Raw genomic sequence first — 27,819 nt, 5'->3', positions numbered from 1 at the left:
CAGAACGGAAGACTCACGATACGCCATGACGTGAGTCATGTTCTTGTGACGTGATGATGTCATGCGGCCTGGGTTAGAGAAGAGGAAGCAGAAAAAACAACAACAAGCCTGTTGAGTCAGTGACAGATAGAAGACACTCTGAGGTGACCAGTCCAGACCAGTAGTCACAAAATCAATCCTTGCTGTCGTCCCGAGGGCAAAATGTCTTTGTTTGGGAAGTTATTTGGTAGCAGTGGAAAAGGGGGTAAATCTGCAAGCCCTCAAGAGGCTATCCAGCGACTGCGAGAAACAGAAGAAATGCTGACCAAGAAACAGGAATTCCTGGAGAAAAAGATCGAACAGGAGCTTGTTACGGCCAAGAGGAACGGAACGAAGAACAAAAGAGGTGAGAGATGAACTGGCTCACCTGGCATAGATTAGATGGGTAAATCAGGTTAGGTTTGGCAGTGTGAGATGAGCTGTGTTGTGTGTGTGTGTGTGTTTGTGTGTTTGTGTGTTTGTCACAGCTTCGCGTGCTTATTAGTTTAGGTCTTTGGATTTTTTATGTTGTGTATTAGACAATTCAATTAACTAAAGAATGTGTATTGTAAACGAAATAATATAATTAACGGACTAATGAACAGAACTAGTCATTCAGAGCTGTCATAGATAACTGGGGTATATGTGAAATGTTTTATTTAGGACGATACTTTAACTTTAATTTGATCAATTCTCTCCATCAGTTCACCTTTGACCTGCCCTGGTATCCATGGTCATGATAGTTGACTCAGGGACTTTCCTCCAGAAGAGCTTCAAACAGAAATAAAGGCAATTACATACAAAATTATTCATCAATGTTATCCTGTAAATGCAGCTCGTTAGTAGATATATGCATATCCGTATGTGACAAATGTACTTCCTGCAATACATCAGATATTAATTCGACTTTAAAATGGACATGACAGACATTTTAAAAAAAGCTTACTTTACTTTACTTTATTTACAAAACCCAAACTTTTCTGAAAAACAAAATTACATAATTAATCTTTTAATTATTTTACATTCACAAGTCAAGAATAGCTTAAAAACCCCCTCTTATATTACCTTCTGTGCCATGAGAGCACAAAATAAGAAAACCATACATATTCGAAAGGTTTTCAAATTCATGTTATGGCCCACGTTAACTTTGTTTGCTTGATTTGATGTGTTTATTCTGTATTATAAGTGTTTTATTGTTCTTTCTCACATTCTCTGAACTGTTAAATATGCTCTGTCCTTTTATTTTCTGATTTGACTTTTACTAGTACTTAACTAAATACATTTTTTAGAAACTACATAAAATCAAAAAATTGAGATAGATCAGTATGCCTTTGCCCTGGTTTCCATTAGTGTCCCTTTCAGGCTGTGCAAATGATGTAAACACAATTACAAGAAGCAAATTTATAAGGCTGTTTTTTCTTTTTCTGTCCCATCGATACTACTAGGGAAATCCAGAGATAGCTTCATAAATGATTTCAGTACAATGTCAGGGCCGCATTACAGAGCCATCTCTGTTGTGAGGCCTGTAACTCAACTCCACATTTAAAGTCCCCAGAACAGAGGTAATCAATAATTGATCTGATTATCCTACGAGGGCTTCTGGGACACGACAGGTGACGAAGCTGATGGTTTATGACTCCTAGGGGTGTGGGACTGATGTGTGGTCATAGTTCACAGTTCCAATGCCTTCATGGAAAAAGTGTTTGTGTCATAACCTTTACGGGTCGGGTCACAGGTGACGTCTTTGGAATGGCCTTTTTGAACGTGCTTTGTGATGTTAGAGTCTTTTGAGGGTTTTATTGTATTGCAGATTGCAAACCTGATACATTCAGGTCACATTCCATACATTGCACAACAACAGCTGCTGTTTTCTCTTCTACATGTGAATTGACAACTCAAATCACTGTTTTGTCAATGTTTAGAATTCAAATCTGTTGAATGTAAAACTGTAACATGTTTGTGAATTGACTTTTTATGTGCAATTCTCACAAAGAACATGTTTTTTTTAGGAGCATTGTGTTTTGTGTGTGTGTTTGACGTTACATTCAAAACTATTATCCTAATGTCACCCTGATTTAACAAAATAAATAAATTAATATAGATAAATTCCAGGCAACTACTCATAAACAGTGTTATTTTAGTGTCACTGATATACTATTATAGTTTTTGTTAATATTTAGATTTTTCTATTTTCATTTTAATCTTAGTTAAAGTTTTAGTAATTTTGTTGTGTTTTTGTCTTTTTTTATTATTAATGTCTATAGTTTTTTAGTAAGTGTTAGTTTTAGTTTAATTGAAGTTTTAGTTATTTTAGTATTTAAGCTAAAAAAAGAGAAATGGTGTTTTGGCTTTTTTTATACATTTTATTTCAGTTAATTTTTTATTTAATGATAATAACCCTACTTAAACATTTTTTTCATTTTATGGTTATGAGAATGGGTAGTATTTGCATAATAATTTTAAAAAGTGTCACAATACAAAAAAATCATATTGGTCCTAAAAATGGCCATTGTGTTTTGTGTGTGTGTTTGACGTTACATTCAAAACTATTATCCTAATGTCACCCTGATTTAACAAAATAAAGTCATTAATATAGATAAATTAGAGGCAACTACTCATAAACAGTGTTATTTTAGTGTCATTGTTATACTATTATAGTTTTTGTTAATATTTAGATCTTTCTGTTTTCATTTAAGTTTTGTCTTTTTAATGTTTAAAAAAAAAATATATATAGTTTTTTTTATTATTAATTATTGGTTTTAGTTTAATTGTAGTTGTAGTTATTTTAAGGTTAAAAAAAGAGAAATGGTGCATTGGCAACTAGTTTATTTTTTTATACATTTTTTATTTCAGTTAATGTTTATTTTGTTTCAAATTACGCAAGTTTTTATGGTTTTATATTTAGTTTAGTTAACGATAATAACCTACTTATAAACTATTTAAAACTAGAACAATACATTTCAGTTTATGGTAATGAGAATGGGTAGTTTTTGCATAATAATTTTAAAAATAATGTCACAATGCAAAAAAAAAAATTAATAATGGTCATAAAATAGGCTTTATGCAAAATATAATTTCTTTATATAATGTCTTTCTTGTCTTCTTTTTTTCTTTCTTGTCCTGGTTATGTTCTTGACAGGCTTTGCAGGTTTCACCTTTACAAGAAAAGCACATCTGTACTTGTCATTAATGCATAATTAGGCTGCCAACCACATTCTCGCTAGAAAGCAACAGGCCCTTTTCCTCTTTTTTTGCAGCACACTTGCCTGATTAAGTTTGGTGAGTGCGCCTCATTTAACCGCACCTGTACTGAGTCCCTAACTCTGCACCACTGCTTCCCTGACAAATCATTTTGAAAACCTCTGCTCATAATTTTGATTTAGTACTGGGAATCATACACTGTGGACTTTCCATTTTACCTTTTGCTGTAGATTTATTTATCTGTGCAAGCAATTTCTTACTAAAGCATCTTGACAAATATTGTGGCCAAATCCATAGGTTCTGGGTAATCGCAGGACTGGCCGCCGATAATGCATGATGCTAAATAGTAATTGAAATAAAGGAGTTTCAAATAAAATCACTAGATCTGTAATTACATACAGTAATACTCTTTTAAATAAACCCCAGATTTAATGTTATGCAATAATATTCCATGGAGTTCCCAAATTCTCTGTATTTTGTGCTTTAATCGTAACATTTACCTTTCTTCCTTTTTGAAACAGCTGCATTACAGGCACTGAAGCGTAAGAAGCGCTACGAGAAGCAGTTAGCCCAGATTGATGGCACCCTTTCTACCATTGAGTTCCAGCGGGAGGCGCTAGAGAACGCCCACACCAACACTGAGGTCATCAAGAATATGGGCTATGCTGCCCAGGCCATGAAGGCTGCCCATGACAACATGTGAGGAGTTTCTTTTTCTTTTCTTTTTATCAGCGCTTCCCTTTCCTTTCCAGAGGCCTCTCTATTAACCTCGCTGTGGCAAGGTTTTGGGTTTATCAAAGTTAAATTTACCAATGCAAGCTATTGGGATTATGGTACTTTGAAATGGGATATAGCTAAATTAAATGTTAAAGGGATAATTCACCCAAAAATGAAAATTCTGTCATTGATTACGCACCCTCATGTTGTTCCAAAACTGTAAGACTTTCGTTCGTCTTTGGAACAAAAATGAAGATCTTTTTGATGAAATCTGAGAGCTTTCTGTCCCTCCATTGACAGCAACGCTACTGACACTTTGACGCTTCAAAAAGTTCATAAAGAGATCGTAAAACTAATCCATATAAATTGAGCGGTTTAGTCCAAATCTTCTGAAGAGACTCGATCGCTTTATATGATGAACAGATTTAATTTAAGCTTTTATTCACATATAAACATTCATCAACTCACACATCAGTTGTGGTAAACGGAAGCTCAAGCATGTTCGCTTGACGTGCGAGAACCAATGAGGTTCATTCTCGTGTTACGCAGCACGTTTGAGCTTCAGCGAGAACCAATGAGGTTCATTCTCGTGTTGTTGGGACAGAATAGAGGGACAGAAAGCTCTCAGATTTCATAAAAAAGATTTTCATTTGTGTTCTGAAGATGAACGAAAGTCTTAGGGGTGTGGAATGACATGAGGGTGAGTAAATGAGGACAGAATTTTCATTTTTGGGTGAACTTTCCCTTTAAATATATTGGCAGGAGATCATAAAGTTGAGTTTATAATTCAGTCTGTTGTCTGTGTACCTTCAGGGACATCGACAAAGTGGACGAACTTATGCAGGACATCACAGAACAGCAGGAGCTGGCACAAGAAATTTCAGACGCAATCTCAAAGCCTGTTGGATTTGAGGACTTTGATGAAGTAAGATTAAAACAAGCACACTTGTCAACGTTTACACCTGAGATGATAACATAGATTAAAAAAAAGTACTCTCCCCAAACTTTTGCTGTGTAGTGTATTTAGTGATGTACATCGGCTTAAATCCAATCACAAGTGGTCACATTTGAGAGGCATGTAGTACTAGGTATAAACAGATGTGTGTTGTTTCAGGATGAGCTGTTAGCTGAACTGGAAGAGCTGGAGCAGGAAGAGTTGGATAAGAACCTTCTGGAGATCGGAGACAATGTACCACTGCCAAACGTGCCCTCTACATCCTTACCTTCCAGACCAGGTACAAAAACACACAACACACACACGTACGTTTGTTTCACTATATTAGTGATGACATTGCATAGACTTCCATTGATTTTCTATCAGATTAATGATATTTTCTATGGCCTAACCCAACCCTTACCCTTAAAGGCAGGCATACACTGTGTGAGTTCAGACACTCTGGAGGTCGTTTGCACACGTTGCGATTCAATTAACCTGATAATTTTAACCAAAGCAGCTGGTACACAGCAATCACATGAGCTTTCTTGCTAAACACAGAGACTGGAGCTTTCAATGTTGCTGATATAGCTGTAGATAGAAACAAGAAAGAAAATAAAAAGACGAGTGTGCAAATGATTTGGTAGATTGCAGAGAACAACCCAGCCATTCCCTACAACAAAAACAACTAGAGAGCGTATTTGTGTGTGTGTCAGTGTATGCGCACGCTGTAGGGTTGCAGCCACTGGGCTATAATAATATTCATAGATCTAGCCTTTGTAACGTGGTTGTGTATGATTTGGCAATAGGGGACAGCATATACACTGGTCAAAACTTTACATCGGCTCGTAATTCCTCTCACACAATGCGAGCCACGACCATAAGAGCATCAATGATTTCCAGACGATTTAAAATCTCCTGCGCGCTCGTACATCAGCAAAAATCTCACCGTTGTGTGGACAGTGTGTCATGCTGTGTATGAGACTGACTGTTAGGGAGAGATTTTTAATTGTAATTGATCATAAATTAATAAATAGTCACTTATTTGAAAAAAGTAACTGGTATTATGTTTTTACAATTTTTTACTTCACTTGTTACTAATTTTTCTATCACTCAAATCATGTCAAATAATTTCTGGCACTGCAAATCGTTCCTTTAGACTCCTGCAAATGTATTTACAATGGGCCTGTATTAAATGCAGTTTTTGAATGTCTTTTTGCGCTTGCAGCAAAGAAGAAAGAAGAAGAGGATGAGGATGACATGAAAGACCTGGAGGCATGGGCTGCCAATTAATGCTTGTTCTGCTCCGCCGAAACCCATACACACTATACAAGGCATAAACCTCACTCCGATACCAGTTACTAAAGGACCTGGAAGGACTCTTCAGTATGTTACAGTATGTTGTCTTTGTGTCTAAAATAGGTTAATATATAAACACACACGAGAGGAAAACAAAAACATTAATGCAAATGCTCAAAAAAAAGAACAGATCTCCACCAGGCTTACAGTCGACACACTCATCTAAGCAAGTCTGAGATTTCTCCTGGTTTCTCCTCATCTCTGGACATGAAAAAGGCTTGTTGTAGATCAGTGTTTGTGTCCGTTACCTGTACTCATATATTTTCAGACTTCCATCTCAAGGAATCCTCCGCTTGCTCCAAGAAACCAATACACACGGAAACCCTTTGCACGCAGGGGATGGTGTCTGTAACGTTTTACGTCATGTTTTTTGGAGAGAACATGTGGTATATTACGAGTTTATATCGCTAAAAACTCATTATTCACATGCACGCATTCAAGCACTGTAAGCCCTTTTTGATTCTGTGCATCGAGCATTTCAGATATTGATACAAGTGTAGGTGCTTCCCACGTACAAGAACCACACTGCCCACGGGATGTCCTATATCAGCACTTAGGCTTTATGACTACAAGACCTGGTCTCCATTTTGGGGCTGAGGTGGGCATGAAGTTGTCGCGATCCTCCTCTTGAACATGCATCAAGTTTGAGTGGTGAGAGGCTTCTACTGTACATAGCATCTCTCTTTAATGGCATGATGGTTTACGGTCTCCTGACAGCATGGGATTCCTATATTGAATAGGTGTCTTCACTCAAGGAGCGTGTACTGTATTTGAGATAGTTCAGAAATACTGGCTTGTGACTCCAAGATATCTTTACACTAGAAGTGGTTTATTGAAATGTGTGTTGTATTAGGGGGGAAAACGACTTGGCTCGTTGTAGTTTTCAGACGTTTGTCTTATTTTTGAGGTGTGAATGCATTCAAACGAATTTCTACCAGGACAGACAGCACTGATTAATGTAATATCATGCTATATTTTACAAAGTTCACTATTATGATGTTCTGGTACAGTGTTTTTTTTCCCTCCCCCCTCTCCTGAGAATCTATAAAAACATTTATTTATCAGACTTTGAAGGTTTCATTGACATTGTTTATTGTTTGTTTGTCTTTTTGACACTCGTTTATTGTCCTTCTCTGCCTTTCAACCTTACACCTACATTAAAGTTTTGCCAAATTAACACTTCTCTGGATTTTTATTTGCCCATTAGATGTTCGTTATCATTATTTTCGTGCATTTCAAAGCATCACTGTTCAGCTTAAAAACATGTTTTTGACTATTGAATATTGAAATATGTATTTGTAGAAATAGTATCACCAGACAAGAGGCCTGAGAGTATATCTTTTTTATTTTAAAATACCCCACTGTTCTGTTACATGCATACAGTCAGAAATCTTTTAGAGACAATAATGGAATATAATATATTATGGTACTTTTCTGTTTGTTTCTTGCAGTGGAAGCAACATTCTTTCTGTAGTAATGGAAACTGATTTGCACAGGATGTGAAAGACAAGCTTTTAATACATTTGTATGTTTTCATTATATTGTAGGTGCTGGATTTGTCATTGTTATATCACTATCATTATGATCTCATTTATTGTTATTAAAATATTTTTACTGAGTTTCCTAGTCCTGGCACATGACTTCAGCACAGTAAGAACACATATATTATGAAAAAGTTCTAATATGCTGTTGCATATGGATTAAAATTTTGGGTCTGTAAGATTTTTTAAAAGAAATGAATACTTTCATTCAGCAAGGACACATTAAATCGATAAAAAGTGACAGTAAAGACATATATAATGTTGCATGGATTTCTATTAGTCAAAGAGTCCTGAAAAAAATCCATCACGGCTTACACAAAAATATTAAGTAGCACAAGTGTTTTTAACATTGATAATGAGCAGCAAATCAGCATATTAGAATGATTTCTGAAGGAACATGTGACACTGAAGATTAAGAAAATTCATTCAGCTTTGCCATCACAGGAGTTGAATATAAATATGAATATAAATCAAAATATATAAAAAAAAATATATAAATTAAAAATATATTGCAAGAGAAAACAGTTATTTTAGATTGAAATAATAGTTCACATTACTTTTACAATATTTTGATCAAGTAAATGCAGCCTTTTCAACTTTACTTTTCAAACAGTAGTTGAAGTAATAATCTACCTCAACATTTAAATTCAGATCAGTCAGTTGCATTTAATAATTGTATGATTGACAGGGTGTTCTGTAAATCACCCGGTGTTCTTTTCAGATATAGGGATAAACATGGGGCATGTTTTCAGGGTTCACTCAATGGACTTTATACAGGAGGCCTCACTGTAAAGCAACTCCAACTGGTTTTGTCAGCAGATTTCTGCCTTTAAAACATTTTAAACTGTTACATTTATGAAAAGCCCAATACGCTTTCTTCCCACAAGCTCAGATCCGCTGTTAAATATTAGTAAAACACCCAAAGCCAGTTGAAACTTGTTGTACTTGTATATTATTCAAGACCTCTCCACATTCCAAATGATATTACACAGCCTAAACCACCGTGGATTCTTATAGGCTACCGTAGGGCCAGATAAACACGCCCACCATCGTTTATAGAGACAGAGCGTATTTAGGCCACGCCCACACCCGGGGGGAAAACAATCCAACCGTCCCCAAACGCTCGTTTTTTGGGGTCGACAGCTTATGAAAAATTATTTCTGGGTTTCTTAGCTTGTTTGCTGTACACCTTGTCACATAGCAACTTTTAGGCATTATTCTGTCTTTTGTTAGAAGCAAGAAATGACAAGGAGGCAGCCTCTCGCAATGCAAAATCAATGGAGACCGTTGGACTGTTTTCCCCCCGGTGGGCGTGGTCTTCACATTATGACGCGTTGCGCTTTGTCTCTATTTAGAACGACAAGGCGTGGCATTTTTCAGCCAATGAGAAACGACATGCAGCCTGATCTCATGAATATTACAACAACCGGTCTGTACACGCTTATAATCAAGTTCACACAACAGCTACCTCCTTCTGCACTTACTCAGGTCCACAGCCGGGCTCTCAACCAACTCATATCAGGCTTACCAAACGACAGTACATCAAAATGTCAGAGAAGCTTCCATTCAAAGTTGGTTAGTATAAGTTTATTTGATTTTTGACTTTACATCCGGCGTAATGCTGTTCTGCACAAAAGCGTGCAGTTATGTATTTTAAGTTACCGCCAATGCTAATTAGCTGACTCCATGCTGGTGATTTCTACTAAGCTCTCTAATAGCCTCTCGATAAAGCTTACGAATCTTTGCAAAAGGGTATTGGGTTGTATTTTTGACCGAGCATGAATTGTTGCAAATCTTTAGTTGCTAGTACTTATACAATATAACACATGGTAGTGGACGCGTCACTTCACGCTGCCTTGCACAAGACGCTCTATTGCAAACCCGCCCCCTTAAAATCACTGTTCGTGCACTAAATGGGTCTAGTTTATTACCATAGCCATTTATGGTTACTCGCAAAGTACGATTTTATATCTAACACCTGTCAAACAAGCTAGCGTGGTTCCATTCGGAAGACGTGAAGAAGAAAGTTTGGAAGTTGTAGTTTTTTTGTGCACTGGAGAAGCTCCTCTGTACGAGAACTGCTTCTCTTCCGAACTACATTTCCCACAATGCGGTGGTCATACGCGCCGCCACTTTTCATTGAACGTACTCATTCATTTTCACGAATCGGTTCTATTGAACAGTTCGTTTCGTAGAATCGGTTCATAAAACAGTTTGGCTGCTCTTACGTCATTATTTGGACACTGACACTCCGTTATTGCACATTTAATGCTTTAAAACTTTTGAAATATAGTAAAATATTGCTTTTTATTTCGGGTTTTCGGTCTAGTTGTTTTATTAACAGGTAATAATAATTGTATGTCTCCCAGTTCTGTTTGTTGTAGACCATAGAACATAGTCATTTAGACCCTAAAATGATTTGTATGTACAATAAACAATATTACATTTAAATTACAAGCTGATTAATTAATCAACTGGCTAAAAAGTGTTTGCCCTATTTCATAAAATTGTGTTTATTAAACCAGCTATTTGTTTGCATGTGAATATAAAACAATCGATTAACTTAATTGAGAAGGTCCAGCTCAAAAGAATGATTCGTCTACGAATCGGACATTGATGGCGATTCAGAGTTAACCGGTTCGTGATAAACCATAAATGAATGGTAAGCGCTAAAACGGTGTACTTCAATTTAGGGCTAATTAAACACGTATTCATGTCTTAACAGTTGTTTCTGCGTCTCGTTTAGACACTGTCAGCATAGTCACAGTGACCGGACTTGGCACCTGTCTGTCCCTCAGGCATTAGCAGCGTCTGTTGTTGTGTTTTTCAGCAAACCTCTCTGATGTTCTCACTGCAGATAAGGCAGAAGTAATTCAATAGTAAATCCAGTCGGACTTTGCTCCATAGTCTTGAACGTTCAGAGTTCAGTTTTTCAAAATCAGTGAATGAAATGTAAAAGTTTGACTTTTACTGCCAGCACTACTGCAAACTTGCCTTATTTATTAATAGTCCATTCTGAAGGCGTTTTACAGGGTTCCCATGGTCAATGGAAAATGGTAACAGGTATTGGAAAATGTCGGGAATTAATAGTTTTAAGTCATGGAAATTCCCATTCCTAACAACATCGTATTTCAAATACTCTGAATTGTTCCTTAGATCTTGTTATATGTTTCCGGTTGCAGTTAAAAATGTACTTTCTGATCAAATGCCATTTTATTTTGTAATTAAACATTTGTTCGACAACTGAATATTAAGGCAGGCGTGTTTTCTTCCATTATCTGCTGTGGTAGGAACACTGGAAGTAAAATTAAAGTCAGAATCTCTTTTTGGGTAACCTCATGGTTAAGTGTGCACATGAAACCAAGCACCATCTTCTCCTTAACCAGTCCAAGACACGTTAGGCATGCGGTTTTGGGTGTCATCTGTTGAATTCCTCTTCTAGATGTCCAAGTATGAGACTGACATTTCAAAGACCTCTTTAACTTGCATGTTATAATGGACATAAATGTCATTTTCTGTGTCCAGCTGATATCAGCCTGGCCGAGTGGGGACGTAAAGCCATAGACATTGCTGAGAATGAGATGCCAGGTCTGATGAAGATGAGGGAGCTCTACGGCCAGACGAAACCCCTGAAAGGCGCTCGCATCGCAGGCTGTCTGCACATGACTCTACAGACCGCGGTGCTCATCGAAACCCTGACCGCCCTGGGAGCCGAGGTGAGGGGAAGCAAATGCAAAAACATTAAAGGAATGGTTAATACCCAGAAATGAAAAATCTGGCATTATTGACCCACGCTCATTCCAAACTCACTATATTTGCGTTAAAAAGTGTCTTTGTATCGGAAATTACTATACTAACATTCTTAACTTTCATTAAATGATCAATCGCTGACAGAATCTGTATTTACTTATTCAAAAGAAATGATTACTTTTATTCAGCAAGAACACACAATTTTAAATTTGTACTGTTACAAAAGATTTCTGCTTATATTAGAACTTTCTATTCATCAAAGAATCCTGTTAAAAATGTAAAAACAGTTATTGTAATAATATTTCACAATATTTCTATTTTTCTGTATTTTTGAATAAAAAGATGCAGCCTTGGTAAGCATAAGACCATGCTATTCTTTGAAATGTAAATTCCATGATATGTAAATAAGTTGTTTCATATTATTACTATATGATTCAATCACATTGCCATAGTACTTTGTTTTGGAAAGGGACAGTACAGTTTCTTCACCCATTTTTCCTACTCATAGATGCAGTCTGACTGAAATGAATCCCTCTTCTTATCCCTTATTTCCTTCGTCAAACTGGAATTTCCGAGCCCAAGGCCATACTTTATCAAAACAAAGTTATGGAACGATCTTTTAAGTCTATATAAGTCACATGATCTCATTCCTTCTCCTTGATGTCTGTCTGCTGCAGGTCCAGTGGTCCAGCTGTAACATCTTCTCGACCCAGGATCACGCAGCGTCAGCCATTGCCAAAACTGGCGTTCCAGGTAACAGGTGTTGATGTGCTGCGCTGTCGGTCTGTTCCATAAACACGGCTCTGGCGTAATCCTGCAGACTGTTTGCTCTAAAGCTGCGCAATCAAATGTAGATAAGAGGAACGCAGGGTTTAGAGACGCATCCGGCTTAAAGCATGTGCTCCATAGCAGAGTAAAACCTAGAATCAGCACAAATAAGTTTAATCATTAGATTTCGCTCAAAATTTTTGAAGGACTAACATGCAGGCAAAGACAGCTTTATCAACTTCATCATTACAGCTTTCAGTCCACAAAAAGACTTTTCCCAAGCAGTTTTAAGCTCTGAAACCTTCAAAGGGATTCAAACTGAATGATTTTTAGGGTGAAAGATGGCAAAAGATTGCGCAATGTCTATCAAACAACATCAAACGGATTTTATCCCATGCTTTTCCAGTTTCCAGCTCTTAAGTGTTTTCTTAGGCAGCAGCTTCAATACTCCAATTAGCATAAAAATGCACATGCATTATATTATAATAAAAACACATGCATATTGGGTGAAATGGTATAGAATGAATTCTAAATATCTATCAGCATTTCTCCCTCTTTGTCTGCTATCTTGGATGGAGTTTTTTCATTGATTGAGTGCATTACGAGATTGCATTCTCCACAAAGGATAAGCCTAAATGCAGGCCTTAAGAAGGTATTTTAGCAGGCAGCATAATTACGCTGACAGCCTTTTGCAACTGCTCTTGTGTCAGGAGCTTGACTGATGCATTAAAATGCTGCTGACTAGCTCACTAGTTGTGGAACAGAGCCGATTAATACTAGTTAAGCCCTTTGAGCAACAATTGCATGCCTTTTTAAAACTAAATTGCAGTTCACAGATTCATTTAGAGGAATAACTGTGAGAACTGAGGTGGTTGACAGTAAGCATGTCAGAATTAGTGTTGATGCAGAGTACATTTGATTGACAAAAACATTCAAATATCTTGATATAACCAAAACAGCACAGTACTATCTGATATTCGAGTGACAGTAGGGGTGAACTACTGGTTACAAATATGGGGTTAGAAATGTGGTGGTGTTTTATTTATTTATTTATTTATTAAAGAAGTCTCTTGTGCTCACCAAGGCTGCATTTATTTGATCAAAAATTCAGTCATATTATGAAATATTATTACCATTTAAAATAAATGTTTTCTATTTGAATATATTTTAAAATGTAATTTATTCCTGTGACGCAGAGCTGAATTTTCAGCATCATTATTCCAGTCTTTGTCACATGATCATTCAGAAATTATTCTAATATGCTGATTTAGAGCTCATTTCTGATTATTATCTATGTTAAATTCAGTTGTGCTGTTATTTTTGAGCAAGCCATAATGTTTTTTTCAGTATACTTTGAATTGAGTGTTCAAAAGAACAGCATTTATTTGAAATAGAAATGTCATTATAAATGCCTTTTGTGTCACTTTTCTTCAATTTAATGCACACTTGCTTAATAAAAGTATAACATTCTTTTAAAAAAAAAATTACCCCAAACTTTTGAGTGATATGTAAGAGAATCATGATGCCACTTTTTTGATTGGGTGACTTACTGACTCTGCACGCATCTTTTGCATTTTAAACCATTTGAAAATTGATGGTTTAGCATTTCTCGTTCACAGTGATGACAGTAGGTGCATCCTTTGCTTATTTAGCTGCATTCTCAACTAATTGTTATACCAGCTAGAAAATAATGCCACATTAAAAATGTCAAACATATTTAGAGCTTGTTGTGCTTCTGAAATGAGCAGATGTACAGCTACTAACAGCATTCTCTCCACTTTGCACCTTATACTGGCAAAGAACCACTTGGACAGTAAAGCACCTCTGTTTGACATGTATTACATTTGTTCCAGTAAAATGGCAAATCATTTATTTGTTTGTGACGTTAAGTGGCAGGAAAACTGAATTGGATGTAACTTTGAGAATAAGATTGAATATGCAGGTGCACTCGAGCACAAACCCAGTGACTATAACCCAGTGAGTATTTGTAGCAGTCAGGGACACAATTCTGATGCGTATCTTGTCATCTAATGTGTGTGTGTTGTTTGTGCTTTGCTGTAGTGTATGCCTGGAAGGGAGAGACTGATGAAGAGTATGTGTGGTGCATAGAGCAGACGATCTACTTCAAGGACGGTCAGCCTCTTAACATGATCCTGGACGACGGTGGAGACTTGACCAACATGGTGCACCAGAAATACCCCAAACTGCTTGCAGGTATATAATATTGTCTGCTTTCTGTTCTGTCATCATCTGCTCATCTGTACTCATCACGTGCGTCTACTCATCACGTGTGTCTACTCCTCTTGAACAGGCAGGAAATAGTCATTTAGACTACTCGTATAGTACTTCATTACTCCATTGTCTGGATTTCCATTGCTAGTAATAATAACAGTACTTCTGGGCTACTGATGCTCATCATACAGTTGCACTGTACTGCTGTTTTATGGCCACTAGATGGCAGGCTAATCCACGATCAAGCCGTTCCTTTCTTTTCTTTTTTTTCTTTTTTATTTGAGCTTTTAACATTGACGGGGTTTAGACATAGTTGGCGCATCTGAGCTAATACAAAATGCCCAGGTGGCTATTCATTTGAATTCTCTACAAAACACACATTAAAGTACATTATCAAAAAAAAAAGTAATTACCACACAAAAGGGGGAAAAAGGGGGAGAGGGAGAAGAGAGAAAAAAAAAGCAGCAGAGTAAAATAAGCATACCAATAAATTACATCACCATTGGGTAGTTATTCAGTACTCCAACATAGTTCGAATTATAGGGGGGGGGGGGTGTCCCAAAGGGACAAAAATATCAGTTTTGGGGGGGGGTCAGATAATTTTTCTGATATTGTGAAAAAATATAATTACAGTTACAATACAAGTCAACTCCTATTTTCACTGTAGGAACATTTTAATGTAAATCGATTTCAGACACCCCTATTGTGGACCGTACCATTTTTAACCACCGTGGCTAGAAGCAACGGAGATAAAGAACGACTTCAACTTCTCAAGCAAGCGTCAACGTTGAATGACAAAACGCTAGATTCATAAAGTATCATTCTTTTCAACATTCCTTATTTGTATATTCAAAAATATTTCAAATAATCTAATTTAATACAGTTATAATTTTTCTATGTAAATTATTTAATTTTATTGGTAACAGCCTAGTGTCTAATTATTTTAATTGAATATATTTATCAAATTTAAGAATTTGAAATGAAAGATGGAGCATACATTTAATAAATTTAGGGGAAAATGCCCTTTATAAAGGTACAAAAAATTAAAAAAGTGTTTTCAAACAGTGATGTAATGAAACATTGACAATTTAAGCTTGAAGAGAGTACAGCCTCTGTTTAGGCTATTAAGGAAATGTAATTTTGCCAAAAGAAGAACTTTTATTTTAAATAAATGTTCATTTTAAATCAGCCTACTTCAGTGTATGTTACCATATTATCATGCTTAACACTGAGAATTTGAATAATTGTAATGTGATGATCAGATGCAGATATCTAAATCAAAGAATATGGGCGGTTTGCGGGTGGATTATTTATTTTTAACAGTGGATTCGGGGGGCTCAAAGTGCACCAGATTAATGAATTTATCTTTAAAATGTACAAAATTCCCCCCCCCCCCGGGCCCCCCTAGAGATACCAAGCTCCACCAACAAAAAAATGTGGGAAACACATTAGGCTATATGATGATCTACAAAAAAATACACATTTGATTATCTTATTATTAAAATGCATTATTATGATTTTACCACCTCCGCCTCATTTTGAGCCAGGAAAAACCCTGAAATAGGCACTAGGCTTCTTGTAAAGGTATTACTTTTACTAGTAAATAGAATGGTATTTCAGTGCACTTAACTTCTAACTTTTGGGAATTGATCAAAACAGTTCTCTTTTGGATATATAATAACAATATATTCTGTAGCCTAATGATTACCAGTTTGTCGCATGTTTAGACCTTTGTATGTGTGGTGCACAACATGTTGATCACGGTGGGGATTGATATGGTAGTGGACCATGATGGTCATAGAAGAAGAGAAGGAGCAGTACCCCCCAATTATGGTAGGGTAATTCGCACTCTTTACTCCAAGATAAGTGAAGAAGGGGTAAGCCGTTCCTTTCTTGACCCAGCAAAGAAAGAAACCTTCAATAGGAGCAGTCACAAATATAAACCTTATAATATAAGCATTCCTGGAAAACTGAAAAGCATTACGATACTTAGGAAAGGGGAAGTTCCCAACAGAATCTTGTTTTATTGATAGAGTGTGGAGGTGATGTGGTTAGTTTTACTCTATAAATGTCAAATTTATGAGGCTACGCTATTTGACCTCTACCCTTTAGTAGGGTTAAACATCTGGGCTGGTAACACAAAGGTCAGCTCTCTGATTCTAGGTAGAGGCCACGCCAGTAAACCAGAGTTTCCGCTAGAAAAAAATGTTTTCCGGACATTTTGATGATATTTTACATAGCGTAACTTAAAAAATGACATAATCAGGCCGAATGCAACATGTTTATTTGCCTAACTTTCAAATAGACGGAAAAAACATTTTTCTATATGGTTCGTTTCTTCATTCGGATCTATTTGCGATCCATTCCATTCTAAACAAACAACGCAGTTTATATGCTTCGTCCTTGTTTCATTATTCATTAAGATAATAATTAATAAATGCACGCATAATTATCAGTGAACTTGATGAATGTTGCAGATAATATGTTTTACATGCATGCACAAACAAATGCCTTTCAACTTGTGTGTGCAAAATTCAGAATAAAATGAATGTGCAGCAATTTGTACAAATAGAGAGTCTAGGAGGTCTACTATGTGTTGTAGCCATTAAATAAGCTTATTTAGTTTAATATTTGTTAAAATATTATGTTATTTTTTTTAATTTATGTTGATTATGAAAAGTGAACTGCACGAGTAAGATGCGCAATATCGAGAGACATGGAGCGGGTCAGACATGATTTTGACCACTTAATTAAGTTTTGTTTTGTAGAAAGACTTTTTTGAAGTGAATTTCGTTTTGTATAAATTGTCTTAATTTTAATCTTTTTTTTTTATCAACCAATTGCCTGGATTTAATAAAAAGCAAATATAGCAGACGATAGGCCTAATCATGCAGGCGCCCGCGCGGTCACTTGCATTGCTCGTGAACTGGAGCGCATCTCATCCTAATTTAACGAAACTCAGTGTAGGCCTCACAGACATGAAATATATCTTAAGAAAGCTTGACATGTCTTTTTAACAATTTAAAACGAAAAGAAATAGGCTACTCTCTGATTATGTAATCAATGATGCATTTCTCTCTATAGGCGCGTTCACTACGGAGATGGCGATCGTCAACTTCATCTTTACAGCTGTTGTTGCTGTTAATAAACTAAAAATAATAGGCCTATAATTTTATTAAACAATAAATTAAATTAAATTGTAATTGTATTAAAAAAGCAACAACAAAAAAATCCTGTTCAAGTGTTTTTTTTTTTTTTTTTTACCTATGATTACACATTAAATTCAGGTAGGCTACTGAGTCGCTGTCCTCAGTGCCCAGAAAAGCGCTGAAACGGAGATGAAGGGGAACCCGTTTTTATTAATTTTTTTGGCTTATTTTAACTGGCCCATCCAGTTTTCTGGAGGCCCACCTACAATCAAAATCCTGGCCCCGCTAGTGCTTCGCAGCGGTCTGATATCAAGAAATAACAGACCGCATTCCACATTGGAATTCAACCAAGCCATGTAATAATGTTTAATAACTTTCAAACGGTAGAGCCTGTTCCTTTATAACATAGCCAAAGGTCAGTATATTTTTGCTTTATACATTTTAGGCTTATTCTCAAATTCAGATTGTGTTAGGGGGGCGGGATTATTAGGCAATTTTAATCGGACAATTTGACCGGAGATATTTAATTTTGTCGGACATTTCATTTTTTTTCCGGCCAATGTCCGGCAATTACCGGACAACGGAAACCCTGCAGTAAACTTAATCTAATTCTTTTAAACTTTTTTTTTTTTTTTTTTTAAAGTAGGTCACTCTTTGATTCCCCCAGTTAGTGAACTGTGAATTATAGCACTGGATATAAAACTCATGCCAAATGTTGCATACCTCTATCAAACAAGGGTCTGTTTAAAAATATATTTTATAATGTTGCTGTTTATTAATTTTTCTATTCATCAAAGAATCTTGTAAAAAAATATATATTATTACGGTTTCCACAAAAATATTAAGCAGCACAACTGTTTTCAACATTGATAATAGTAATAAATGTTAAGCTGGATGTCAACCGCCGTAAAATCGCAAGTAGTTGTAATAAATATGCAAATCAGCATATTAGAATGATTTCTGAATGATCATGTGACAAAGACTGGAGTAATGATGCTGAAAATTCAGCTTTGCATCACAGGAATAAATTGCACTTTAAAATATATTCAAATAGAAAAGTTATTTTAAATTGTAATGATATTTCACTGTTTTTACTGTATTTTTGGTCAAATAAATGTAGCCTTTGTGAAAAAAAAAAAAAAAAAAAAAAAAGGTCTATTAGTAATCCAAGTCTAATTTTAGCATGTCTGGAATTCTGTATTGACCAGTCAGAATTCAGAATGATCTGTTTTATAGTTAACGATAACAGTATGTTAATTTGTGATAATGTTTTCCATTGCATGTGTACAGGAAACAGCATTGTGTCTCTCTCAGCATCAAACATACTTGAATAATAGCCAGTCTCTCTGTGAAACGGCACAAAATAAAATGAAGACCTGCGGTGATTTTTGCTCCTCGTATATTTTCGTTTCGGGTGGCTTTATGCCCAAAATGCTTCATCATAGAGTTATTTATAATACTTTTGGCTGCTGAGCTATAGTACGTTTTTCACTGAGGCTATAAAGTTGTCAGAAGGGTTTGTGACAGTCACTTATCTTTCCTTAAGTAGATGGCTGAAAAGTCTTGGATTTGATTTGGCCTCATCAGTCACACCAGTGAAGGTCAAGCTAACCTACACAACAATAAAACTGATCGGCCAAGCAGTTATTCCAACATTCCTTCCAAGCAGATGCACTTAGTTTGATATTCTGGGTCTTTAACTTTTACAAAATAATTCTTCCTGGTTAATCCCTCAGGGATCAAGGGCATCTCTGAGGAGACCACAACAGGAGTTCATAACCTCTACAAGATGTTGAAGAAAGGAGAACTTAAAGTTCCTGCCATCAATGTCAATGACTCTGTGACTAAGGTAATAACCTAGATATAATAACAGTGCATGCTTTTATCCTGTTATTCCCTGTGATGTTTTGTTTGTTCACACAAACGTGAGCACTGTGCATGGTTATAATATTATGACAGTTATTTGGGAATGATTTATTTCCCCCCCTCCCTTTAGAGTAAGTTTGACAACCTGTACGGCTGCCGTGAGTCTTTGATTGACGGCATCAAGCGGGCCACAGATGTGATGATTGCCGGTAAGGTGGCAGTGGTGGCCGGGTACGGTGACGTGGGTAAGGGCTGCGTTCAGGCCCTACGAGGGTTCGGTGCCAGAGTCATTGTCACAGAAATCGATCCCATCAACGCTCTGCAGGCAGCTATGGAGGGTATGGATTATGTATTTTTTTGTCTGTCTGTGTGTTCCTTTCCTTCCTATTTAAACCAGGGTGTCCACGGGTCCTTAAAAAGTCTTAAAATGTCTTAAATAAAGTTTTCCTAATAAAAGGCCTTAAAAAGTATTAAAATGTCTGGTCACGTTACGTTACCGCAAAAATTTCTCCAGTCTGACGGACCTAATGTCCGTCAAATAACCAGTGAAGCATCGAATCGCCAGAATGATTCAGATTTTATTACATAAACAGCTATTGATAATGATAATGTAGGCTTTTTCTGGTAACGCTGTTGAGGCTCGTGCTGCTTGTCTCTGTGTCTGTGATAGATTTTATAGGAAGAAATCAAAACAAATGAGCATAACGGCAAACATAAAGAAACATACTGAGGTAAGAATTCTAAATGTTGAGTTTTTTTATTTATAACGTGATATAGTTATGTAACATAACATGACAGGAGCTATTTTGCTGAATATTCTCACGATTGCAAATGTTACATTGATTTTAGTTCAATAAACAAGTAGTGAATATTAAATTATTTCAATTACTTAGGTTAAATATTACATATACGCTTGTAATATGTGTATTTCCATCACAGGTTTGGTCTTAAATTTCATTCTAAGTGGCATTAAAAAGGTCTTAAGTCTTAAATTTAACTTGTTTATATCTGTAGACACCCTGTAAACACCTCTCTTCGAGTGATAAGAATAATTTTTATCTGTGTTTTAGTCTTTTTTTTTCTTTCTTTGGTATGTAGTGAAAGGTGAACAACTTTGCAAAATCTATCAAATGTAGCATTTTTTTGCGATCCTCATAAATAATCTGCAAAATAATTGAAAACATGTAAAGGTCTCACAAAAAATGTATTATTATTATTAGCTAGTTGAATTATCCCTAATTTAATTAAGTTGCAATGCATTATTTTCAGGAGGATACAGATGCCAGTGTGTGGTCTGTGTGAAACATAGCAAAAGTGAACCTTTCTAACCTGCCGTCCAACACGAAGCGATTAAGAAACATAGATGAATGAAAAAATTCCCAATGAAAAAGATGTTAAAAGCGCTGTATAAATGCACAAAATGACTCAATCCGGTACTGGCATACGGATTTCTGTGTGTGCGGCTGCCGTCTGTCAACGCGCCAATACTTTCTTTCTTTGTTCTCATTTTATTACTGACTATTTATTTGATTACTTACTTACTTTAGAACATTTGTTTTTGCTGTGGTTTGCCTATAAGATTTTGGTTCTATTGCCCACCCTGTGTGATCATGTTATCAAAGCTAGATAGTAAACCGTTAGACTAGCCTAGCAAGCAATATCATAGCCTAACAATAAAAAAAACCCCATTATTGTTATTATTAATATTGCAGATTTGTGAAGACTGGGGAATGCTTTGTACTGCACTCAATATCCCTCAAAGTCTTGTTTGTTGTTTTAAAAGTGAAAAAATATTTTAATTTGGTAATAGACCCAAAGAGCCCATATTTTTAAATTTTGAAGGTTGCTGTAACCGCATGCCAGGCTAGTTTAAGAATATTTGACTTTTTTTTTTTTTAAATATATTTTTACTGGCTACCTTGTGGTTCATTCGGCTCTTGTTATGCAGGCTATGAGGTGACCACCATGGATGAGGCCTGCAAAGAAGGAAACATCTTTGTGACCACCACTGGCTGTGAGGACATCCTCCTTGGCAGGTTTGTACAACATTAATCAAACGTACACCAACTAACAGATGTTCAGCTAGAATGTGTGCTGTACAGTATTTCTGTATTATGTTCGTCCCCTCGAGAACTGAGAAAATTCTGTTTCTGATTCCAATTCCAGTTTCGTAATGACAGACACTCGTAATTACAAGTTCTTGTAATTTCAGCAGCCTTTTGCCCAGTGATGAGATCATTTTTGTTTGTTTTTTGTTTTTAACAATAATAAATCCAAAATAATTTATTATACAACAGGTTATTACCATAGGCTGTAAAACATGGTTATTACCCAATCAGATTTATTGCGCCTGGCAACATCAATGTCCAACATACTGTGGACTGTCTCAGTATTGCAAAAATGGTGGTTCATTGTGGACAATCATCTGCGTATGTTATTTCAAAGGAAACATTGTCTTTGTAATAACCCCGAAACAACTTCCTTTTTCTTCTGATGTCACTTAGGCACCCTGGCTGTTGGATGTTAGCTAATAGCCAATTAGCTGTTTATGTGAACACTCATTTACTGTAGGTCTGGCTCCATTCTGCTATGAAATGCCTGCTTTTCATAATCCAATCAATTCTAGATGGATAAAGTCGAGTTGGTTTTTCCCCCTTATTGACAGTTTGTAGTCGGTATGATTTTTTTTTTTTTGAAAAAGTCTCATATGTTCAACAAGTCTGCAATTTTTTTTAATCAAAAATTGTATAAACGGTAATTTACGATTTAAAATAACTGTTTTCTATTTGAATATATTTTAAAATGTAAATTATTCCTGTGATCAAAACTGAATTTTCAGTCTTCAGTGTCACATGATCCTTCAGAAATCATTTTAATATGCTGATTTGCTGCTCGAGAAACATTTCTTATTATCATTATATTGTTTTTGCTGTCACTTTTGATCAGTTAATGCATCCTTGCTGAATTAAAGTTTTAATTTTGTTCAAAAAAATATCCCAAACTTTTGAATGGTAGTGTATTTATTTACATTGCACTCTCATGGCCAAAACATTCAGCTTCACACACTTCTTAATCTGCAGAGAAGTCTTGCATTTCCAGCATACAAACACAGCCTGATATGTTGGACACCTTGCTAAATTGTTTTATTGAATTCTCACAGTCTACGCCAACTGCAAAAGGATGTCATCCAGACCGGCACAGCGTGAAAGTTAGTCAACGATGAATCCTTTAAACCTGGTGAAATGGGCTTCTGTGTGTAACAGGCAGGGAGATTCATGTGCAGTGAAAGGACTCCCGGGTCTGCAATCAAACACGCACAGCGTGAGATCTGGCTACACTTTGCACTGCGTGCTTGAGATTCATGTGCTGTATTATTCATTGCTTATCTGATGTTTAAATGTGGAGGTGAACTGGTTGGTTCTGATGGGGTGTGGGCCTCTGTGATGAATGGCAGGGATGAGTCTGCGCAGGGGCCAGTAAAGCACAGCTGCTGTTTGGCATTATCAACAGATGTGAGAACTGTGTCTTAGATTCTCTAGAAGTTTTTGGAGCAGATGGGACATGTTTAAAGGCTTGCAATCTGCGAATGTCTGTCTGGCACCAGTTAAGCAAATGCAATCCAGGTGATTGGATTATGAAAGTAAAATGCAATTGAGGTGAAATATTTTGAACCTACATTCTTACGTCGGTCTGATTCCCTAGAAACGCAATCACCCACCTCTCCTCAAAAAGGCGTATGATTTGAGGCATCATTCATGGATCATGGATGTAGAATAAATGGTGCTGGACAATTTACTTGTCAAGTTTAATATTATGTTCAGTGGTTTGTTCAAAATGCCAAAGCAAACATCGCTAATTTATTTAATGTTCTAGAGTATTGTTTTTGATGATATTTAGTAGTGCCAAGGTGTTTGAAATGGTGGCTTGACTAAATGTTGTTTATCTTTGTGATTCACTCAGTCAGGTAGTGTAAATGTGTTCGTGTGTGTATTTTTTTCCCCAGACACTTTGAGCACATGAAGGATGACGCCATCGTCTGCAACATAGGCCACTTTGACTGTGAGATCGACATGAAGTGGCTCAATGAACATGCGGCGGAGAAAATCAACATCAAACCTCAGGTACAGGATTAATATTTGATGGCTGCCACTCAAGACTGCACTAGAGGAACATTAATGCATGGTGTTTTTGTTGGTTTTAACCAGGAATTTAACCAAATTTTTCTTTAATAATTGTATTAAATGATTAATATTAAATAAGTGTTATTTATTGCGCTTTAAATCAATTTTTTTTTTTTTGTACAGTTTAGTCTCAGACTAAAATGCATTGAGCTGTTTTAACTGAAAGCAACTTGCACTGACAAATCTTAAAATATGTCAGTGCCATTGTTTTGTCTTAAGATGCACAGCAGTAATGTGCATTTTGATTTTTTTTTTTTTTTCTAAGGCACATTTATAAAACCACTTAAATGCCCTAATTAAACTAAGGCCTAATCCTAGACTAGTCTGTGAAACCAGAGGGCTGTTCCATAAAACAAGAAACACAAACAGATATTACTCATCTTTATTAAGGAGCATATGCCCAAAACTATATTTTGTATCTTTATTATATTTGGTTTCTTAAAAATTCTTCTCTGAATTAGGCTACTTCTGTTCAATTTTCTTTAATTATTATTTTACAAAGTAAAAATGTAATGAGCTATAAGTTTACCGCAACTTACCCGACATCCTAAAGATAGATTATTATAGTTAGAAGATATTTCTGGTGTTAAAAATATCGCATAGTAATTTTTCAAGCAAAATGTATATTTTAGTCCGAATAATTGCGCTCCTATTTGGCGAAGAAAAGTGCACGCGCAATTATCCAGACTAGATAAACCTGGATCAAATTAGTGGGATTGCGTGAACTTCAATTACCTTTTTATGAAACCGCTTTAGCCCCAATTTATTTGTTGGGTTCATTCAAGTCAGATGTTGGAGATTAATCCCCGCTTTTCTTAGCGTCTTTTATGAAACAGGCCTCAGGTCTTGCTTGTTCCATCATCAACCCTTGCTTAAAACCCAGCTTAAAATGTTTGTTGGTGGTTGTTTTTCTTTAACCAGGAATTTGACCAAATTTTTCTTTACTTTTCAACTTTTTTTTATTATTATTTTTTTTAATTGAATTATTAATATTAAATAATAAAAGTAAACAGGGTTAAAACAGGTTTTCCCTGGGTTAAAAATGGTCTTTGGTGGTGGCTGACAAACATTGCCATCCACACACACAGTACAAAGTACGCAACCCATGTGAACTGTGAGCCCAGTACTGGCAATAAATGCAAAGAAACAGTTTGTTATATTAACTTATGCTATTTATTCATGAAATAAAAAAGAATCCCTGTCAGAACGGATCATAAAACAAAGTGCTTAGAACCATTTTATATTTAAAAATATGAGCCAATGAGTAACTGTTGCTCATTTTATTACCAACTTTTCAATTCAAAGAAACACATTCCATAGAAAAAGAGGCAGGTCTATTATTTTGCATTTACACTCCAAGAATGAATGCACAGATTGATCTATCCAATGCCAGATACGTCTCGATTCATGAAACCCCGTTTAAAACGATGCTTTGCTCAAATAGTAAAGATTTTAAATATTCAAAAAACATGAATTTACAACCCAATTTACTTTCTAAATGCACATTATTGGCCTTGTTTCCTGCAGACATCACCAAACGCCAAAATCCTGCTTTTGAATGTCCTAATCGGACTTTGACTAATTCTCCCCTCTTTTATACAGGTTGACCGTTACCGCATGAAAAGTGGCCGTCACATCATTGTTTTGGCTGAGGGGCGTCTGGTGAACCTGGGCTGTGCAATGGGCCACCCGAGCTTTGTGATGAGCAACTCGTTCACCAACCAGGTTCTTGCCCAGATTGAGCTGTGGACTAACACCAGCAAATACCCATTGGGTGTATACTTCCTGCCAAAGAAGGTACAGTATATTCATGTAGACTCTACAAATACAGATGCTGTAGAGTCATATTGTCTGTAAAGACACACCAAGCCGGTGGTTGGGCATCGTTTTTGAGCATGGGCTGACTTCGTTTTTTCGGTGTGTTCCGCACCGTTGTCTCTAGTCGGATGCCATTGTTTATTTTTTGGCAGATTCAACATTTAGAATTGGCGTCGGGCCATCGTGAGAGAGAGAAGTGAACAAATGAGATGAAAGCAAGCGAAGTAGTCAAGACGGCACAGACACAAGGCCGTTGAAGATGAATTTTACGTCATCTTACCTGAGCATTCCACTGAGCAAATATTTTCAGAATAACATGAGTGGAATAAAGAACGTGATTGGCATGATTGATATTCAAAACGTTAAGCAAGCGCTGATTTATGTTTTGTATACCTGCAGTCTTAGCTTCGCTTTCCCTTTTTGAATGACGACTATAGACGAATATATCTGCTTAAATTGGCAGTTATCTCCTTTACATGCAGAGGTCAACACGCGTGCTAGTTGAGTCGCCTGTAGTCCTTTCAGTGTGTTCAAGCACAGATTTTTTTTTTTTTTTTTTCTCTGACGCGAGGCGACAACACGGTTGGCTTTCATCAGCGCTACTTCTTTGACATCGCTTTGGTGTCCCTACCTTTTAATATGCACATTATCCATGAATAATATTTTAAGGGCGCTTTCACACTGGGTATTTTTGCTGCGGTCCGAGTGCAATTGTTCCCAGTGCCTCCCGGTTGGTCTCAATTGATTTTTATCAAACCCTAGTGCACTTACGTCATCAGTAATATGCACGCCACAAAATAGAAAACAGAATGCGATCAATATATTGTGGTTTTTATTAAGCTGATGCCATCATGCACAGCAGAGTAAACGACACAAGGGTTTACTGTATGTGCGTTAGTGGTCAACTAAACTCAGACCAGGTACTCTCGGGTTCGGTACCCGGGTCCGCATGACAGCTTTCACATTAGTTCAGAACGGGGCACGGTACACATGAATAATCACTAAACTACCAGTGTGAAAGCACCCTAAGAGTGTTACAAAGCTTGCTTAAAAAACAAGCTGAGAAGCTTATCAGATGAAATTTGTATCTGCTATACATGAATATATGAAATGTATGTATTCCTCACTATGTCCTTTGTGTATGTGTAGCTGGATGAGGAGGTAGCTGCCGCACACTTGGACAAGCTTGGCGTCAAACTGACCAAACTGACAGAGAAGCAAGCCAAATATTTGAGTCTGCCCATTGGCGGTCCCTTCAAACCAGACCACTACCGCTACTAAGTAGCTTTGACCAATCACAGCTTCAGCTGTGGATGGGGACGGACTACACAATCAATGGCGGTTGTGCCACTTACCTTTGCGGCTATAATAGTGCTTAATTGTGTCTCTCTTACTCTCATCGCGAGTGCCTGTGGGTTCTCACCAACTCTTTGCATTGATTTTAAGTGCAACGCTAACTTGTGAACACATTGTCACGGTCTTATTTGCATTCCTTGTTTTATGATACGGTTATATTAAAAACAAAACACAAAATTCTTCCATTAGGTCAGTTATTTGATGCCCCTCAGTAAATTAATATTCTGGCACGTTTTGCTTCTTCCGTGTCTTACTCTGAAGTGATTCCAGTTTGTCAGGTAACTATGAATTGAGCGAGGCACTGCCTTTTGGCCATGCATACTTTTGTAAACCTGTTAAAATAATGAAAATGATGGGAAAAAAAATTGTAATCATTTTTCTGTTAGCAAGCTGTGAGTTTGAGTGGGTCTGGGTAGCTCGTCCTGTTTCATTACATCCACTCATGAAGACCTGATGAAATAAATGTGGTGTTTGACTGTAACATGCCTTGTTTACTTGTTAATCCTTTATTTCAGCACAGCGTTAATAGACTGTGGTTCTCAAAAATGCATAAAAATGGGTAAATAATCAATATTGCTATTGCTCATACATGTGCTTAGGGATCTGAACGAATGCCAAAGCCCATGTATTAAACTTAACCATGTAAATTCTTTTGTTACATACATGAATGATTCCTAAAAGGAATATGATAAAATGGAAAAAACAAATTATATTATAAATTAGAAAGTTTCCTTGGCAACTATCTGAAATAAAATGTTTAAGTTGAAGTACTGAAATGACTAAAACTAATAATAATAGATTAAAGCTAAAAAAAACTAACAAAAGCACATAAAATTACACTGTAAAAAGTGTTCAGTTCACTTAATTTTAAGGCAACGCGTTTACTACATTTAAGTAAGTAAACTTCATGTTTAATCAAAAATATGTGG

The 27,819-nt window shown here is 36.3% G+C and overlaps 2 protein-coding genes across 2 annotated transcripts; both read left to right on the top strand.

Moving 5' to 3' along the window:
• The first annotated feature begins 45 nt into the window (after positions 1-45).
• chmp4ba (charged multivesicular body protein 4Ba) lies at positions 46-7,406 on the top strand. The gene is made up of 5 exons (XM_084129441.1): positions 46-385; positions 3,741-3,918; positions 4,750-4,861; positions 5,051-5,171; positions 6,099-7,406. The coding sequence occupies exons 1-5, from the start codon at positions 202-204 to the stop codon at positions 6,161-6,163; spliced, it is 660 nt and encodes a 219-aa protein (XP_083985567.1). The 5' UTR covers positions 46-201; the 3' UTR covers positions 6,164-7,406.
• A 1,445-nt stretch (positions 7,407-8,851) lies between these two features.
• Positions 8,852-27,371, top strand: ahcy (adenosylhomocysteinase). Its single transcript, XM_084128538.1, has 10 exons — positions 8,852-9,345; positions 11,296-11,486; positions 12,198-12,273; positions 14,350-14,502; positions 19,406-19,518; positions 19,666-19,873; positions 21,484-21,571; positions 23,539-23,656; positions 25,319-25,513; positions 26,684-27,371. The coding sequence occupies exons 1-10, from the start codon at positions 9,318-9,320 to the stop codon at positions 26,813-26,815; spliced, it is 1,302 nt and encodes a 433-aa protein (XP_083984664.1). The 5' UTR covers positions 8,852-9,317; the 3' UTR covers positions 26,816-27,371.
• The last annotated feature ends 448 nt before the right edge of the window (positions 27,372-27,819 follow it).

Source organism: Abramis brama (assembly GCF_963993115.1).
Source record: "Abramis brama genome assembly, chromosome: 11".
Classification (NCBI taxonomy): domain Eukaryota; kingdom Metazoa; phylum Chordata; class Actinopteri; order Cypriniformes; family Leuciscidae; genus Abramis; species Abramis brama.
The sequence above is the reverse complement of the archived record's forward strand: the minus strand, read 5'-3'. Positions and strand labels throughout refer to the sequence as shown.

Coding starts and splice junctions, on each gene's coding strand:
- chmp4ba (XM_084129441.1), top strand. CDS start 202: ATGTCTTTGTTTGGGAAGTTATTTGGTAGCAGTGGAAAAGGGGGTAAA. Junction 386..3,740: donor CGGAACGAAGAACAAAAGAG/GTGAGAGATGAA, acceptor TTTTTGAAACAG/CTGCATTACAGGCACTGAAG. Junction 4,862..5,050: donor GATTTGAGGACTTTGATGAA/GTAAGATTAAAA, acceptor GTGTTGTTTCAG/GATGAGCTGTTAGCTGAACT.
- ahcy (XM_084128538.1), top strand. CDS start 9,318: ATGTCAGAGAAGCTTCCATTCAAAGTTG. Junction 11,487..12,197: donor TGACCGCCCTGGGAGCCGAG/GTGAGGGGAAGC, acceptor TGTCTGCTGCAG/GTCCAGTGGTCCAGCTGTAA. Junction 23,657..25,318: donor AAATCAACATCAAACCTCAG/GTACAGGATTAA, acceptor TCTTTTATACAG/GTTGACCGTTACCGCATGAA.